Consider the following 18,608-nt stretch of genomic DNA (forward strand, 5'->3'; position numbering starts at 1 on the left):
TAAATTTTAAAGTTTTCTTAAAGTTCAGTGTAGGGACAGGCTTGGGAAGGGAAATAGTTCCTTTCACTTTGTTTACCACAGTTAAGAATCATATCACTTTTAATTTTTAGGTACTTTTCATAACCACGTAGTATTGTCTTTAAAGTGTATATGTCTTTATTCTCCAATCTTGTTCCTTCTCTAACCAGATGAATTGCTAACTAAATTTTAGAATCATGAAGCAGTTTCCCAGGATTGAAAAGCAGAGCCCCTTGCTTTTCCACATAATGTCTCTCCTCTGAGCCTGTCTTGCTGGCTGTGTTTGCTGGTTACTCAGGATGAAGTGGTGGCAGCTGAAATACAGCAGCCACAGCGTGTTCGTACAGGGCATCATCCTAGGAGTCCTCATCATGACAGAACATAGAAGTCAAATTTTATCTCTTTAAGGGTTGTCTTGAATAAAGTGTGTCCTCCAGCCTGCCAGGTGCCTGCTTCCACCGCAGGCCCTAAGTAGCCTTCAGTTAGCTGAAGGATGTAGAACCCTTGCCATAAATGAGGTTGATATGCTAAAAGCCCCACTTTACCTGGCCAGTTTTCTCTCATTTTGTCTCATTCTGGTCTTTTCTGAGGAGATCATAGAATGTTTGCTAAAGCCTATCCCAAAGCTACCTTTGTTGTGAGGTTAACTGGACCAGGGGACCTAGTTTAAGAAAGATCACAGAGCCAAGCATGGTGAGCTGTGCCTTTAATACCAGCATTCAGGAGGCAGAGGCAGGTGGATCTCTGAGATCAAAGCCAGCCTGGCCTGCATAGCAAGTTCTGGGTCATCTGGGGCTACAGGGAGACCCTCTCTCAAAAAACTAAGACAAGAGAAAGCTAGAGAGATGGCTCAGCAGCTAAGAGCTCTAGCTGCCCTAATAGAGGACCTGCATTCAGTTTCTAGCACCCACATGGCAGCTAACAACAGTCTGTAACTTAAGTTCCAAGAGTCCAATGCCCTCTTCTGACCTTTCACACACATAGTACACTTACATACAGGCAAACAAAACACTCATACACATACAATTAAAATAGATGTGAAAAGAATTTTCTTTAAAAAGGTCACAGATTATGCTCCAGCCTCCCCCAAAGCAAGCTGAGTCATGAGTGGGTGCTCTCCTGGATTTTAATATCAAAGGCAGTGTCTGTTCAAAGATATGTGGAGAAAGCAGACAGGTGAAAAAGAGGCTGGTTCACAGAGACTCCTATCCCAGCCACGTCTGAATTTGAACTTTCTTGTCTGCACAAATGCACGTTGGGAAGTAGCAGTGATTCTGTGACACTCCTGGCCCATAGGTGTCAGGTGCCAGCAAGGAACAGGGACATAAGTAGACTGTTTATTCTGAACTTGATTTCAAAGTACTTTCACATACCTTATCCTATTTGATCCTAACAGTGGTAACAAGCACTATGTCTATCAATGAAAAAGTCGAAACTCTTAAGAGGGTTTTTCCAGCACACCTCCATTTTTCCCAAGTCAGCTGCTGGCCCAGCCTGGCTGGTCTGGGAGGTAGACTGAGTAGATTCTCTTGAAGGATCACCTGGACACCTGCCTGTCAGCCCCAGGGCCTCAAACAATGAATGACCTCTCTACAGGAAGGTGGCCTATTGCAGGTGGCTTTATTTAGAAGCCCATCACTTGCTGCTTCCATCTGGGGTCACCAATGTCCAAGGAGTAACAAGACTGTGTGTGGGCCACCCACTTGGATTTGTACTTAATGTGCCCACCCACTCTCAAGGCAGTTATTTAACCACCTAGCCTCTGTCACTCATCCTTAAATGGGATCATGGTGGTATCCACCTGCTCTGTGGGCCCCTGTCAAGAGCCAGTGAGGGATTGCGGCTGATAGTTTTAACAAATCCTGCAGGCACTGACAATGCTAATTGTTATTACTCCCTGTTAAGTGAACCTTGTATTCCCTGCCCACCTCCAAGGCATCTGCTGAAGAGGAGAGATTTTGTTTGTGTATCAAAGACTGCACATCTGTATTTTATTTAATTGATTGGTTGATTAGGGTTTGGGGAAGGGAGTTGTGTTTGTTTGCTTGCTTGCTTGCTTGCTTGCTTGTTTGTTGAGACTGGGTCACTTAGTAGCCCCAGCCAGCCTGGAACTCACTATGTAGACCAAGCTGGCCTTACTCTCAGAGATCTGCCTGTTTTGCCTCCGTAGTGGTGGGATTAAAGGCGTGTGCTGCCACATCTGAATTTTAACACACACAGAGGACACCATCCATCGGACCATGGAGAAGGAGATAATGAGGAAATAAGTCCCATTTCTGCCATGTGATACCCTTGAACGTACAGAAATTCACTTTGCTGACGCTCATGTCCTCTGAGGGGGCTCCATGGGAAGGGCCTGCTGCCACCTGCCTCCCATCTAACTGTAGCAATGGGCTGGTTGGTTTTAATGTCACATGCCACAACTTAGAATCACCTGAACAGGGAGCCTCAGCTAAGGAATTGTCCTGACTGCTTTCATTGATATTGGAAGACCCACCCCAAATGTGGGCGGCACCTTCTAGTAGCACACCGAAGAAAGGTTATTTGCCCATTGCTAGCTTGGCCCTCCCTCTCACCACTGAGTTAATTTGCCTGGTTGCTGCTACTGCTGATTCCTTTGCTGATACTAGAACCAGCATTCCAGGCTTCCAGTGTGGACTGAGGACCCTCCATGTCTTTAGTAGCAGATTGGGATTACTGAGGCACCCAGCCTTTTGGGTGGAGCAACCACTGTGTTCTCAGCCTGTCTGGTGTGAGACAGCCATTGTTGGACTACTGCAACTGTATCCTGTAAAGCAATCTAATAAATCCCCTTTTAATATATATTCATTCTGAGTTCTGTTATTCTAGAGAACAATTGTCTAATGCAAGTAGGCTGTACCTGCTTTGTGCAACTAGCTCCATTTTCTAGGAGGAAGTTGGCACTCTGAAAAAGGCAGTGACTCACTGGCCCAAGTCCAGAGGCAGGTGGACACAGAGCTCTGCCTACTCAAAGCCCAGCACTCCTTGGCACTGTTTGTCTAGGAATTGAACTTTGAGGCACAGCTGGCGGGGCTGAACGCAAGAGGAAGGAGAAATCAGATTCCGGGTAGTTGTCTTTTAAAAATAAGATGGCATCAGGGAAGAAATATGAGCTTGTCAAAGTGGGAGATGGAGTCGTGTCCAACTGAAGCGAGAACAAGAAGGAATCAGCAGGTTGGATGCACCGAGCCCGTCTGTAATCTGGAACACAGGAGGAGCAGGGTGGAGAAAGGCCACATCTTTTCAGAGATGCTGAGAAACTCCCACAGAGAGTCCAGGAACATGCAGGGACAGTGCCCTGGAACCCACATTTCGCAAGCACCAGCTGAGTTTTCATCGTTGCTTTGCCTCTGCCATCTTTAGGGGAGACCCAGTGAGAAGGATGGTGATCAACATTCACAGGTGCAGGATTTGGCAGCTCCTGTGTACAGACCTAAGGGCCATGTGACTGTCCAGCTTTGCCTGTCACTAGCTGGGTGTCCTGGACAACCTCCCTGCCTCCTTGTGAACCTCAGCTTTTATATGTATACTGTGAAGGAATAATGTTCTGTTGATTCATTCATTCGAATAGCAAATGTTTATTCAGCATGTTATATGGCAAGCATCTCATCCTAAGTGTTGAGGATTCAGCAATTTTCAGGACAGTTTAAAGAAAAAAAAAAACTTGTCCCCCTGAAGCTCACACCAGACGGGAGACCAGCAGGGCTGCTTCCCACTCTCAGGTCTCATTTGGTTCTCTGTCATCTTCATGATGGCCATGTTCTCACCACAGGACCTGTGTGCCAGAGTTTTGGCCCGCAGATCCACAGTTGTTTGGAGGCTGGAAGGAACTTGCATTCTTTTTTGAATTACTTTTTTTTTTTTTTTTCCTCTGTTAATATAAGTGCCGTGACGTATAGCATCCACATAGAAAAGTGCATACATAATGAAATTTTGCTGATGTGTGCCTATAAGCCTTACCCATACCAAGAAAGTATGAAGGTTGGGGAGTCGGCTCCATGGGTTAAAGAGCTTGCTGAGCAAGCAGAAGGACCTGAGTTCGGATCCCCAACTCCCACATAAAAACCAGGCATGACTGAGAGTGTCTGTAACCCCAGCACTGGTGGGAAGCAGAGATAGGTGGATCCAGGTGGGGTGGGGCTTACTGGCCAGCCTAGCTGAAGCAGCACGCTCTAAGTTTAACAAGAGATTCTGTCTAAAAACATAAAGTGGCGAGCAGTAAAGGAAGGCACCCAAAGTCAAGGACCTCTGCCCTCCAGAGGCCTACACACAGACTGGTGCTCTATACACACATGCATACACATACACTACACACACACACACACACACACACACACACATATATTTTTTAATAAATAAAAAAGTAAAAATGTGGTTGACACTCCTGAAAATCTTTGTCTCTCTGGACCCCGCCCAGCAGTGGGTAAAACCATCTCCAAACGTTTAGTACCAGGTACTTTGAAGTCTGGACACATGATTGTATATTGGTTCTTTGCTGTGTTGCATTTATGAGGTTCTTTCATGTTGCTTCAGGTTGTTGTAGCTCATATGGGTCTCATTGTTTTGCTTCATCACGTGGCTATTCAGCAGTTCAGCCACAGTGTTGTAAGCATTCCTGTTCTTTCCTGTCGGGATATATTGTTCCATGTCTTGAACAGTATAGCTCTGCCTTTTAGTAAATGTTCACATCACCCGGGGTGGTTGCTCTGTCCATGGGGTTTGAGTAAGTTCAGTTTTAGTGTATTCTGCCAGCTTTATGCAGTGGATGCCCAAAATAGGCCCCCAGCAGCTTTGCGTGTTCACGGCGGGTGCTGAGAGCTCCATTTCTTCACAGTGTGTCCATTCCAGGAGTATGCACTGCAGGCACGCTATGACTGTAATTTGCATTTTCTGACATCTAATGAAATTTGCTAGGAGCTTCCATTTAAACATGACAGTTAAACAGAGCCATCTGTCCTCTTCAGGTCTTTTCTTCACAAATATCACGGCATCCCTGAGCACACAACTGCCCAAACTCCTTCCACAGCCTCTAACTGACTTTATGTATCCCAAGGAGAAAGAAGAAAAATTATTCCACGAGCTTAGTCAAGACTACCTGGAACCAAGTGCCTGCATATTATAACATGAATTTTGAGAAACTGGGCAAATGCATCATTATAAACAACAAGAACTTCGACAAAGAAACAGGTAGGGGATGCGGGCCTGGGTCAGCCTCTCCTGATCCCTTCCATTTTCTCCAAGTTGTACTAGACATAGGTCAGAGAACAGCTGTGCCCACGGAGGCAGATAACCCCTCTGAAGGTGGTATTCCTGAGTCCAGGGGAAAGGGATGAAGTGAAACCAAGAACTTACAATCTAAGGCCCCCACCATGTGTAGAAAGCTTGCAGTTAACTTTTCCTGTTGCTATGATAAAATACTCTGGCAAAAGCAGCTTAAGGGCAAGAAAGGGTTTATTTTGGCTCGAGATTAAAGGATGCAGTCCACTGTGGCAGGGAAGTCCTGGTGACAGGAGCTTGAGGCAGTGGTCAGGAAGCAGCATGAGAATGCTAGTGCCTGGCTATCTTTCTCCTCCCCCGAGAAAGGTGTTGCCCTCCCTGCTTTAGGCTGGGCCTTCCCACCTCAGTGAATCTAATGGAGTTAATCCCTCACAGGTATACCTGGAGGCCTGTTTTCTGGATGATTCCAGTTCCCAGCAAGTCGATAGTCAACACTAGCCATCACAAAGCCTGTGTGGCTTTGAGTTACCACGAGGAAGCTCACCTTGTGTGGAGGCTGAATCCCTTCTCCTTTGAGTTTGCTTCTCATTCCCCTTGTGCGCTTAACTTGTGATACTGGAAGGTGTTTTTCCTACTTTGCATTGATGCTGACATTGCTGCTGGCCCTGGCAGCACTCAGCACCAGGCCTGATGGGAACCTGCCCTCAGCTTTCCTCATCTCGTGCCCTGCTTTACAAACCCCACAGGTATGGACGTTCGGTATGGAACAGACAAGGACGCAGGGGCTCTCCTCAAGTGCTTCCGAAGCCTGGGTTTTGAAGTGACCATTTATAATGACTGCTCATGTGCCAAGATGCAAGATCTGCTTAAGCAAGGTGAGCATGTGCTGTCCTTGTCTGTCCTGTACCTACCTGTGCTGAGAAGAGCAAGTTCTAACCAGTCTCAGGAGGATGCCTTGGCAGGACAGAGGGACTTCATGGAAGCCTTCCTGAGGTAAGAGGTTGATCTCTTTAAGAGCACAACAGTATCTTAGTTAAAAAGATGAAATCAGCCTAAATTTCAGGAAGAGAGTAGGTTCTGTATATAAAGCGGCTGCAGTTTTAAATAAAAAGCTGATTCCTCAGGAGATAACAAGTCCATCCTATCCAGAATGGAGTGCAGACGGAAAACTGTCTAGTGGTAGGCAGCAGATAGTAATCCCCTTCGTTTATTTTCTGTGTAGCAAGCCCACAATTTTATTAGATCCTTGACATCATCTCTGCAGTGTTGGCCTGCAGTCATACCACCTTACAAATGTGTGGATGAGCTTCACAGAGGGTAAAAGAGAAACTGGGGAGTAAATTAGGGGCCAAACCACATCCCAAGGTCTAGTGCTCAGCTCCAGGAAACGTGTTTCCTAGATACCACACCACACAGGCATGTCCATCCTATTGACATTGAGATACATCTACACAGCTCATGCTCCAGAACCGTGTAATCAAGTTAGCAAACATAATTATAAAGAAATCATAATGCTTTAAGTGTATGATTTTGTGTTGGGCCCACCAAGCCTCACTATCCTGTACCACACCATAGGCCATGGTTGCCACACTTTATGGATGTCAACAGGGTGCTCTGACACTTGGGCAAGTGTCTGAAAGGAGAGCTCTACCTGCTAGTTTGACAGGGACCTGCAGACAACAGATGGTACACTGCAGCTTTTCTTAGATACACAGCTATAAAAAAGAAAGACTCTAGCCTTTTAAAATTTTCCTTTTAATTCATCTTCTTGGGGTTGGAAAGATAGCTCAGCAGTTAAGAGCATGTACTGCTCTTGCATAGGACCTGAGTTCAGTTCCCAGATTGTTGAGCAGCTCATAACATGTAACTCCAGCTCCAGGGAGTTCGTCACCCTCTTCTGGATTCCACAGGCACCTGTACATACGTGCACATACTGCCCCTCCCCACACCTACACACATAATTAAAAATAAAATAAAAATCTCTAATTTGACTTATTTTCCTGATCTCTTCAAACTTGAGTCTTACAAGGTTAACTTTTGTTTGTTTGGTTGGTTAGTTTTTGATCTTTTTAAAACAGGGTTTCCCAGTAGCCTCAGTAGGCCTAGAATTCACCATGTAGACCAGGCTGGCCTCAATCTCACAGAGCCCGCCCCTTTGCCTCCCAAGTGCTGGGATTAAAGGCATGTGCCACCATACTTGGCAACTTTTATACCCTAGTATGAAAAATTTGAGTGTAGGCCTGGCCTACACTCCAACAGCTGCTGTCCCACATAAGACCCACTGTATCTCCCCAATTCCTGAAATGTACATGATAGTACCAGCTCCATGTGCTCCTCAGGATTGGAGGGAAGATCAGAGATTGTGCCTAGCAAGGCATTCAGGCCTCCATGGGCATAAAGGGTTTGTGCTAGTTTCTGTTCTCATGAAAGGTGAATTACTCCATCTGAGCCTAGAGCAGGCACTGTCAGGGTCCTTATTCATTGTTGTCCTCTCCAAACAGAAATGCAGTTAATTTTCTTGACTGTGTTATAGGTTCTGTTGAGTACAAAACTGATTTTCCAACTCTGTCCTAATTCACCTGGGAGCTCCAACTTTCATAATCATCATCTCGTCACTGTTGTCAAAGCAGATACGGAAGTCCCTGTGCAGGTCTGGGCACAAGTGTCTCAGTGATTACATGGGAAGAGCTCACACCTGCAGGAGAGTAAGGGGATGAGGCAGCAGGCTTTAAAACCCCAGATGCCACCGGGCATGGTGGCACATGCCTTTAATCCCAGCACTTGGGAGGCAGAGGCAGGTGGATCTCTGTGAGTTCAAGGCCAGCCTGGTCAACATAGTGAGTTCCAGCCAGCTGAGGCTACAGGGAGACTGTGTCTCAAAAAGACCAAAAGAAAAAAAAAAAAAAACAAAAACCCAGATGCCTCAAAGATGGCAAGACTCCAAGGTCATGCTACCTTCAGGCAAGGTTACAACAAAACTCCCAAGATTCCATTTGTTCTTAGTGAAATGAAGACCAGGGATTCTTGTAGGGATTAAATAAGATAATTTACATGAGATACATGGATGAGTTTCCGCATGTAGGAGGTATCCTTGAAATCCTAAATCTTTTTCTTTTTTTGAGACAGAGTCTCACTACGTAGACCAGGCTGGCCTTGAACTCACAGATATCCCCCTGCCCCCACCTCCTGAGTACTTGGACTAAAGGCATGCGCCACCACACCTGGCTCAGAATTCTAAGTCTTATTCTTCCCTTTCTTCATAGACAAGAAGGAAAGGCTATGTATGATACTTAGCTAGTAGGTAGTTAGTGTCACCAGAGCTGTAGATAAGTTGCAGGCAAGAGAGTCAACTTTGCAGTGATTCCTTTCCTAATTCCTAGATTGATAGTATTTTCATTTATTTTTCCTTTTGGGGGGTTAATTTTTTAGTTTAGCGTACAAAGCAATGGGTTTCATTATGATGTTTTCGTACGTATGTATCTCGTTCATACCCTACTGCCCTCCCAGAGCACTCTGTCCTCCCCATGGTTCCTTCCTGTTTTCTTATCATGTGTATTCTGTTGTCTTACCCCTCCCCACATTAAGATCTCTTCCTCCCCTCTCACGATCACTTTTCTAGTTTTATTGCCTACATGCACACATATATAAACACATACACACACATTTACACGTATTTTTAAATGTAGGTTCCACACATGAGCGAAAATGTGGTATTTCTCTTTCGGAGCCTGGCTAATTTCACTTAATAAAGTGACATCCAGGACCATCCGTTTTCCTGTAAATGTCATGATTTCATTTTTTTCATAGCAGAATATAATTCCATGCGTATATATGCCACATTTTCTTTATCTGTTGATGGGCATCTCAGCTGGTTCTATTTCCTGACTATTGTGACTAGCGTAGCAACAAACATGAATGTGCTAGTATGTGTGGGGTGTGCCGACCTAGAGTCCCTCAGATATATGTTGTGTTTTTATTGTGATAAAGTAAGTGTAATATAAAACACTGTTGGGGGCTGGAAAGATGGCTCAACAGTTAAGAACACTGACTGGTCTTACAGAAGACTTGGGTTTGAATCCCAGCACCCACATGGCAGCTAACACCTGTCCATAACTCCAGCTGCAGGGGATCTGACAGCCTCTTCTGTCCTCTGCAGGCATTGCATGACACAGGTGCACTTACCTACATGCAGGCATAATAAAATATTTTTTTAAAAACACTGTTTTAATCATCGTTTATTATTTTTATTTTAGTGTATGAGTGTATTGCCTGCATGTGTATAAGTACACCCATGTCATGCAGTGCCCAAGAAGGTCAGAAGAAGGTGTTGGATTCCCCTGGAACTAGAGTTATAGACCGTTGTTAGCAGCCATAGAGTGCGGGGAATCGAACCCAGGTTCTCTACAAGAGCAATCAGTGCTCTTAACCACTGAGCCATCTTGAGCCATCTCGCCAGCCCCTGTTTTAATCAATTTTAAGTTCAGTGGCATTAAGCATATTCACATTAGACAAATGTTACCACCACACACTCCAGAATTTTCACCTTCCATAACTGAAGCATCATGTCTGTTGAACATTCCATCTCCTCTTCACCCCAGCCACTGACAGTCACTGTCCTATGAACTTGACTTCTTTCTGTGTCTCAGGAAAAGTAAAGACCTACAGCATTTGTCCTTTTTGTGACTTATTTCACTGGGCGTGACGTTTTCTTTTCTTCAACAAACACTTGCATGATCCTTCTTATGGGCCTCACTTTGGAAACAGTAACTCTAATAGCTGCTGTAACCTCTTCGCAGACAGACAGTAAAATGGAGGTTGAGAAGCCTACCAGGTGCCCTCCCCCCTGGTAAAGTGTCCTCCAGTGGCTCCAGCTCAGGGTACTCAGGGGTCTGAGACCACTGCAGCCTGGGTTCTAACAGAGAGAAATTCTAGAATTCTCCACCTTCTCTCCACCAGTCTTCATTCTCTTCAGAATAGTGGCCTATACCAAGCCCAGCCTTTTGAAAGGAGCCTGATCACGCACTCCTTCCTGGTCCCTAATGGTCACTGGCACGTGCTCAGCTGGTTCTAGATGAGCACCTTTGAGGTCCCAGAGGATGTGAGTTTTAACTCATCAGTGTTAACATTGCTTCCTTGCAGCCTCTGAGGAGGACCACAGCAACTCAGCCTGTTTTGCCTGCATCCTGCTAAGCCACGGAGAAGAAGATTCAATTTATGGGAAAGATGGTATGATGATACCAATAAAAGATTTGGCAGTTCATTTTAGGGGAGATCGATGCAAAACCCTGTTAGAGAAACCCAAACTCTTCTTCATTCAGGTAATCACCTTTCTCAAAACCAGTGGGACTGAATGTAGGAAAAGCTTACAGGGTGCCAGGGATGGCATTACCTGTGCAAATCAATGTACTGTTTCGATGGGGTATGCAAACGGGGGGTTGGACTTTCTGCCTGGAAATGGTTGGCATAGGTATTTGCATTGTTTTTGTAAGACATCACAAAGCTTTGCTCTGTATCTTGACTTGCATCAGATGGCCACGGAGCTCCTGGTGTATACCAGGCACAGCAGGGAACAGTACACACATTTCTGCTTCCAGCTCCATGGTGTGACCTCTACTTTGATATGTCTTAGGCTTCCCGAGGGACAGAGCTCGATGACGGGATCCAGGCCGACTCAGGGTCGATCAGCGACACTGATGCAAATCCCCACTGTAAGATCCCAGTTGAAGCCGACTTCCTCTTCGCTTATTCCACAGCTCCAGGTATCCTGTCCACTGTCTGCTAATCTTACCAGTTCATTCCTCCATCAAAGTGCAGTCCTGAGGGCTGTATTAGTTTTCTATTGCTGAAGTAATCAGTTCTAGTCTGAGCATCCCTAACTCAAAATGTTTTAAAATTTGAAACAGCATCAGTATCATGCTCGAAAGTTCTGAAGCATTTCAGTATAGAAGCATTTTTGCAGAGCGCTTCATGCAATGGTATTAGTTACAGTAAATAAATCATCGTATTTGGAAAGACCATCTCTGGCAAAATCTACAGATGGGTTTTTGTGAGGATGATAGCCTACAAGTTTTAAGCATTGTGTGGAATAGAAAATAAGTTGGTCTTCCTTTTCTTGGAAGGAAGGTCATATAAGAATAGCCATATTTCAGTATAAACAAACCCAATGTGAAGTTGTAGATGTTCTGAGCAAGGTCTAAAAGAACTTAGGTAGGAGGGCAAACTCTTCTAAGGAGGCAGCGGAGAAAGACTTTCCTAAAAGTTACTATCATAACTGACTCCTGAAAATTCAGTCATCAGACTGTGCTAGGTCAGTTAGACCATTATGCTTGCTAGACACAAGGCTGAGAGAATCATAGGATGTGTCAGATGCTTAAGTCTTTGTAACGGATTCCATAGTGGGATGACTTGAATGACAAACATCTATTTCTCATAGATTTAGAGACTGGGAAGCCTAAGATCAAGGTGTCAGCTGGCATAGCTGAAGAGGTTTCTGAAGAGAGCCACTTTCCTGCCTTAATAATGACCATCTTCTTCCTTTGTCCTCATACAGCAGAGAGGAAGGAGGGGAGAGAGAGAGAGAGAGAGAGAGAGAGAGAGAGAGAGAGAGAGGGCCCTGTCATCTCTTCTAATAAGGCTCTCTTATAATAATAAGCATCTCTTATAATAATCCTGTTGGATCAGGGACCCACTTTTTTTAAATTTGTTTTTATTGAATTTTTATGTATTTCATACATAATATCTCAGACAATCTTTATACTTCCTGTCCCCACCAACATCCTCCCATAGCCCCCCCACTGGAACCCATATGCTCTTGTCATCCCATGTTAAGGCCCACTGTATCAAGTCAGTGTCCCCAGATGTTCCCCAGTGCAAGTCCATCCACTGAGGTCTAGTCAGCCTATCTAGAGTCCCTTGTTTTAAGATCAGCTCTTCCTCACCCAGCAGTAATCAGCTGCCAGTGTTTCCTCAGCTAGGACTGGGGTCTGCTGTTCATTTCCCCAGTTCTATGCTGGGTTTTTATCTGCCTGAGTTTGCATGGGACTTATGTATGCTGACACCATTGCAATAGAATCATATGAACAGGATCCCAGGAGCTTGTAGGGACCCTGTTTCTGTGTGGTCATGCACCTCCTCCCTGGCTCTTACAATCTTTCCACCCCCTCTTCCACGATGAGGGACCCACTTTTCTGACCTTGTTTAATTTAATTACCTCCATAAAGGCTGGAACCTCAATATGTGAACTTGGGGGTGGGTGAGGGTGCGGCTTACTCTATAGCTCAGTGTATGGCCATGGAAAGATTAGGCCTTAGTAGTAGACACGGGAGCCTGCTATGGTGGGCCTAAACCCTGATAAGGAAATGTAAGACTGTTTCAGGTCAAAGAATGACATATACATTTTGGATGGTTGCCTTGTAGTCCCTAGAGGTCAGAGGTCAGTAGGCACAAACCCAGGGAGATGATAATCCATGTAGCCTTTGCCAGATCACTATGTTGAATGAGACCCTGCCTACAAATGAATGTGTTGTGGAGCAACTAATCCTATCTAACCCCTGCCTTGGGCTGGTGGTCCTCAGTATGCATGTATGCTACAGACAGAGATTCCAAGGACGCCACAATCATTTCTCACTGGAGTTTACTGTGTACTTACTGCTGATTGACCCTTTGTGCCATAACTGGGTGTTAGACATGAAAATGATGCTGGTTCAGTTCTCATCAGACTGGATCGGACCAGTTGACAGGCAGGAAGAGGCAGCACAGCTCATCACGTAACCAAATACAACTGTGTGTTGTCTTGCCATCCTTGGGTTGAAGAGGCAGCAGCTCGATGGCTTTGCTGCTCAGGCTAAGACACCAGACAATATTGTGGCCATGTTTCAAGGTCACAAATGGTGGCAGTGCTGTCACCAGAACGTCTAGCTGGAGATGATGCACGAAACTCCACCTGACATTGCATTCATTTGTTGATGGGGACCCATACACTGTCTCCTTCATCATGGTGACCTGGAACTGGACAAGGGCAGGCCATCTCCTTGGACTTGGATCCTCTGACCTCTGTCCTATAATGGTTTCTAGGTAACCATTTAGAAGTGCAGTATCAGCTCCAGATCAGCCATGCTAATGTGCTCTGAGAAGCTTGTTCTTCCAGCTTTCCCATTTGCAAGATCCAATTTTAGATTCTCCTAGGCTCAAAGGTGGGAGGGAGGGAGCCATTTCCACATGGAGATTCCACAGAGAAGGTGCAGGATCTCCTCACAGCTTTCAGACTCCTCAATACTCTAGAGAGAAAAGGTCAAGCAAGTCTATTGGTCCTCTAAACTTGCACGCTGGCCTGTCAGATGACAAAAGCCAGCTGCTTTGTGGGTTCGTGGGTTTCCTAGACTCTGTTCTTCCCTTTCTCCTTGTTGGTCACTGTGATTCTGTCCTTAGCTCCTGGGATCCTCCAGGGCTCTTACACATCCTCTGTCTGCTAAAGTCCTGCCCCTTCAGAAGACCATTGGGCCAGGACCCAGGAAAACCCAAGAGCCAGCTTTATTTTCCAGACACCACATGTGGTCCGTGAGAAGCATATTATTGGCCTGATAGTGCCTACCCTACTGGGTCAGGAGCCTTTCCTGCCTCGGCCCCAACATTTCCCTCTCCATGTCTTTAGCAGGTGCTAGCTCTGCTTCTGCATCCCCTGACAGTGAAAACATGCCTGAAAATTCTCTGGGGCTCCTTACAACTTTCTGCTCTGGAGTTGGGTTACCAAGTAGTAGCATTCACCCCCAAAAAGGTGGTGAGGAGTTTGAAAGCTGTGAGGCAATCCTGCACCTTCCCTGTGGAATCTCCATGGATATAAATGGCCTCACTGTCTCTAGGGCATCTCGTAGACAGATGCAGGAGGGTTCTCTGGAAATATCCACCAACACTGGCTTGTCCTGAAACACCCAAAGTATTTTTCAGCGTCTTTATATGTAGTGCTTCAGTGTTTGCCGTCAACACAGTGTAATTCTCATTAGTGACTTGGCATGCAGAAGAGAGGGAAATCTTTTCCAGAAAGCAAACATAAAGTCCCCAGTGCTAAAAGTTCATTCTCAGTAGGCAAAGTGGCTACCGGAGGTAGCTAAAAGTGTCAACTCATTTCTCTCCTGATGAAGGCTATTACTCATGGAGGGACCCGGGAAAAGGCTCCTGGTTTGTGCAGGCCCTCTGCTCCGTCCTGGATGAGCACGGCAAAGACCTGGAGATCATGCATATCCTCACCAGGGTGAATTGCAGGGTGGCCAGGCACTTTGAGTCCCAGTCTTATGACCTCTGCCGTAATGAGAAGAAGCAGATCCCTTGTGTGGTCTCCATGCTCACTAAAGAACTCTACTTAGGCTATCGACCATCTTTCTACCTGCAAAGCTACGAGAGTTCATTGATGAGTCACTGATGAATCGGATTACTGTTTTTATTGTTTCCAGACTTTTTTTTAATGTACAGTTTTGTTCATTGGATGATTTTATAATTTCCTCTTAAGGTTAAGTTCAGTTCATGTTTCTTTTGCCTTGTCATCACACATAGTACATGAAGTAAAGTGTGGCCCTGGAGAAGACTGACTTTGGTAGTGACCTTAGTGGAGAGTCAGAGTCGTATTTGAACTTGGCAAAGAGTATCCCAGTTCTTGGCAGAAACAAACAGCTCAGATGCTCATTGGCCTATAATATTTCAGAAATTGGCTTTTGTGTAATTTGAGTGATTTTTTTTCCCCTTGGCTTAGGGCACATATTTCATGCAACCTTCCCAGATAAGTGAGAGGAGAAAAAATGTAGTACTGTAATATGCATCTTGTCAGGACCCAGTCCAGAAAACATGAGCCATTGTAGGTGTTTGAATAGAGAGGATTCAGTACAGGCAATTTACTTAAGTAGGTAGTTTTTAAAAAGAGCCAAACACCAGAAGGCTGTTAGCACAGCTGAGGCCATGAGGCTGTGAGAGGAGGTTGGTTTCCTGGTTATCAGCCACGTAAATAGGAACCCTGTTCAGGCTGCCTCCTAGGAGCTGGGACCAGGGGGATCATGGTAAACAGAGCCGTGGAAAGGACAAAGCCATCATCTGAGGTGCAAGCCAGAACAGAGTCAGACACCAAGACTTACCCAGGCCTCTTAGCTCCTGAGCTCACATCCGGCACCAGCATTTACCGTCCCAGGCAAACCTGAAAGCCAGCTGCTGAGGCCTCTGGAAAGTGATTCCCTGAGACGCAGAGCAGAGCAAGGGACAGTGAGGCGGGAGGGAAGCCTGATGCATAATGTGAATTTAAACAGTCATACTCTAGTATTCAGCAGCTCGTTCAGGCATCTGTTCATTGATTTGTTGGATCATCTGCATATGTGCTTCAAAATCTTTTTACTTCATGTACAAAATAGTATGTTTTTGTCTTTCAAACACACCTGGAATTCTTTCAGATTCTTTCCAAACCTTGTTTTCTGAGTAATTCTTGTTACCTCTAATTCTCTAAGTTTAGAGATCTCTAAGATTTTTGGCACTTTGTTTTCAAGGCATAATTTTTTTTAATTCTTTATACATTCTTGTAAATTTTGGCCTAATAAGTTGTTAACAAATGTTTCTATTTTCATATTGATTAAAATGTGGTTCATTAATTCCTAACTGGCTCAATCTGCTTTCTTCTTGAAGTTATTTAGGGCAATAGGAAATAAGAAAACAGAAGAATAATTGGCCCCGTGGACTTGCCCTCCATACAAAATATGAGACATAATTATTTTGAAGCTAGAACCCAGTAAGTACATAACCACTTGGGAAGCTAAAACTCTTCATATAAGAGGTTAATCAACTTGTAAAGCTATTTGGGATGGGATTAATTTGGGGGAAAAAATCAAATGTTGTAAAAAGTAGACTTTCAACCTCCTGAAGTTTTAAGGCCAGTTTATGAGACTTTCCCCTGGCTCCCTGCCATCATATACCAGATGCTCAAAGTTTAAGTAGAGATTAGGAATTGAGCATCTATCTACCCTCTGACTCTCAGGACCCACAGACTCTTCTTTGCAACGTGAGCCATCCTTTAAAGATCCCTAGCATAGAAATAGAGGTGTCCAAGAGCATTTAACTTGAGTCAAAACCTCATCACTCTAGTTATTTGCTTTGTAAGTTTCACTAAAATAAAAGAAATAATCCCAGGTGTTAGAGATAGTTTATGTATTTAGTTTTTGGTTCATCAAAATTTCTTTATACAAAGTTAAAATACAACCTGTTTCTACAACTTGTTTATAAAATGAAATTACATATATATATATATATGTATATGTAGTTGTGTTCGTAAGTATACTGAATCATAAGCTACGTAATAATGAGGAACATTAATGAGACAAATGCACCCACAGAGATACTCCTGAACTCCTTGTTCATCAGATACCAGAAATCACCAAGCGTTTTGTTATTTTCTTACACATAAGTTTGTATCCACATTCTCTGCATCTGATTGGATCCCTGGATTCTGTTTCATTTTCTGTATGACATTCTCCATATATGTATATAATACATGGGGAGGGAAGAAGGAAGGGAGGGAGGGAGGGAATGCTTTGGGTTTGAATGTCCTTCTGGATATCTAGATTAGTTGCTTTTCTGTTGCTGTGAGAAAAACATATAACAAAGCAACTTATAGAAGAGGTTATTTGGTTTACGAGGCGATAAGAGTCCATCACGGCAAGGGCAGCATGGCAGAAGGCAGCCAGAACAGAAAGATGAGTGATCACATCTTTAAGCAGACACCTTCGGAAGCAGAGAGAGACAAATTTGAAATGGGACAGGGCTATGAACTCTCAAAGCCCACCCCCAATGACATTCCTCCTCTAACAAGGCCACAACCTCCTGAAGGTTCCAGGACCTATGGGAGACAATTCTCATTCAAACCACCACACAGTCCACTGTTAGTGCAGAACTCTTTTCCTTGCACACAGAAACCCCACATGGTCCTCAAAAACAGCTTTCTAATTCTGTGAGCAGTTACAGGTCACAAGCAGTGTCTAGAATGTTGTGAAATAGTTTTGTGGGCTCAAAAAGCTTCAGATTTGAGGAGTTTTGGATTGGGATGCCCAACAAATAAAGTCTATGAAAATACTCCAAAATAAAAAAAAAAAAGCCTGAAATCTGAAACACTTGTGGTTCCAAGCATTTTGAATAAGGGATACGCAACGTGTGCTCTATATTCCTTAAACCCTGTTAAGAATCTTCATTCCTCTCCTCACCAGCCAGTCTTGCTTATCAAGACCCGAAATCCTCTTTCACATGGGGTTCGTGTCCATTCATACCTCCATAGTTAATACTTTGCTTTTATTTTATTTAGTGTGTGTGAATGATGTGGGGTGGGGTGTAAGTAACACAGTGGGTGTGAAGAGATCAGAGGACAACTTTGTGGAGCTGATTCTCTCACCTTCATGTGAATTCCAGGACTCAGACTCAGGTTGCAGGTTACATAGCAAGTGCCTTTATCAGCTGATTCTTACCTTTTCACATTGGGAGATTCAGAAGCAAGCTGAAGGTAGACCCCAGGCCTGGTGCATATTCCTTCCCAGTTATCATTGTTACTGAGAGCCCAAGGCCCCCACTGCAGAGCATCAGACAGCACTGCCTTCTTCACAGGAAAAAGACAGTGTTCGTGGGCATCATGAGCGCAGATCTGAGTTTCTATTTGCTCCTTTTCCTCTGGGTACCACTAGCCTATTTAAGCAGTTGGCTATTTATATATTCACAGAATGTCCTCAGTTTTATTCTTGAGTACATTTCTGTAAACCATCATAAGCCCATTATGCTTATGAATTGCCCAAAATAGATCTCTAACTAAAGTACTAGGATTTATTGCATGTGCCTGGTTTAATTTTTTTAATTTTTTAAAATATTTTATTATTTTATATGTATGAGAGTGTGGCCTGCATGCAAGTGCACCTGTGTCGTGAAGTGTCTGCAGAGGTCAGGAGGGCACCAGATCACCTGGAACTGGAGTTACAGACAGTTGTTAGCCACCATGTGGGTGCTGAGATTCAAACCTGGGTCTTCTGTAAGAGCAGTCAGTGCTTTTAACTGCCGAGCCATTTCTCCAGCCCTCTTAATTTTTCAAAATAATATTTTAAATTATTTATTTAATAACCACATACTTAGAAGAAGCATTTCATCACACCTGGGTCTTGTAAGAGCAGTCAGTGCTTTTAACTGCCGAGCCATTTCTCCAGCCCTCTTAATTTTTCAAAATAATATTTTAAATTATTTTTATAATAACCACATACTTAGAAGAAGCATTTCATCACAACAGCATTGACATATTCAATAACAATTTCCAGAGCTAAGATGCATCTCTTTCAAAATTGCCTGTAATTTTT

At 44.2% G+C, this 18,608-nt stretch overlaps 1 protein-coding gene across 3 annotated transcripts in view; it reads left to right on the forward strand.

The window, feature by feature from the left end:
* The window catches only part of Casp7 (caspase 7), a 43,123-nt gene extending 27,234 nt beyond the window's left edge, over nt 1–15,889 (forward strand). For 2 of the 3 annotated variants that reach the window (XM_008830212.3, XM_017797415.2), the window contains exons 3-7: nt 5,093–5,226; nt 6,003–6,131; nt 10,396–10,574; nt 10,886–11,015; nt 14,394–15,889. In XM_008830212.3, the coding sequence (XP_008828434.1) occupies nt 5,093–5,226; nt 6,003–6,131; nt 10,396–10,574; nt 10,886–11,015; nt 14,394–14,671 (850 nt within the window). In that variant the 3' untranslated portion in view covers nt 14,672–15,889. Of the gene's footprint in view, nt 1–5,092; nt 5,227–6,002; nt 6,132–10,395; nt 10,575–10,885; nt 11,016–11,689; nt 12,095–14,393 lie in introns of those variants that run through there. The other variant, XM_029562127.1, reaches the window with a different exon arrangement.
* Nucleotides 15,890–18,608: the final 2,719 nt, after the last annotated feature.

This window comes from Nannospalax galili, unplaced genomic scaffold (genome assembly GCF_000622305.1).
Source record: "Nannospalax galili isolate Female #2095 unplaced genomic scaffold, S.galili_v1.0 scaffold974, whole genome shotgun sequence".
In the NCBI taxonomy this organism is placed as follows: domain Eukaryota; kingdom Metazoa; phylum Chordata; class Mammalia; order Rodentia; family Spalacidae; genus Nannospalax; species Nannospalax galili.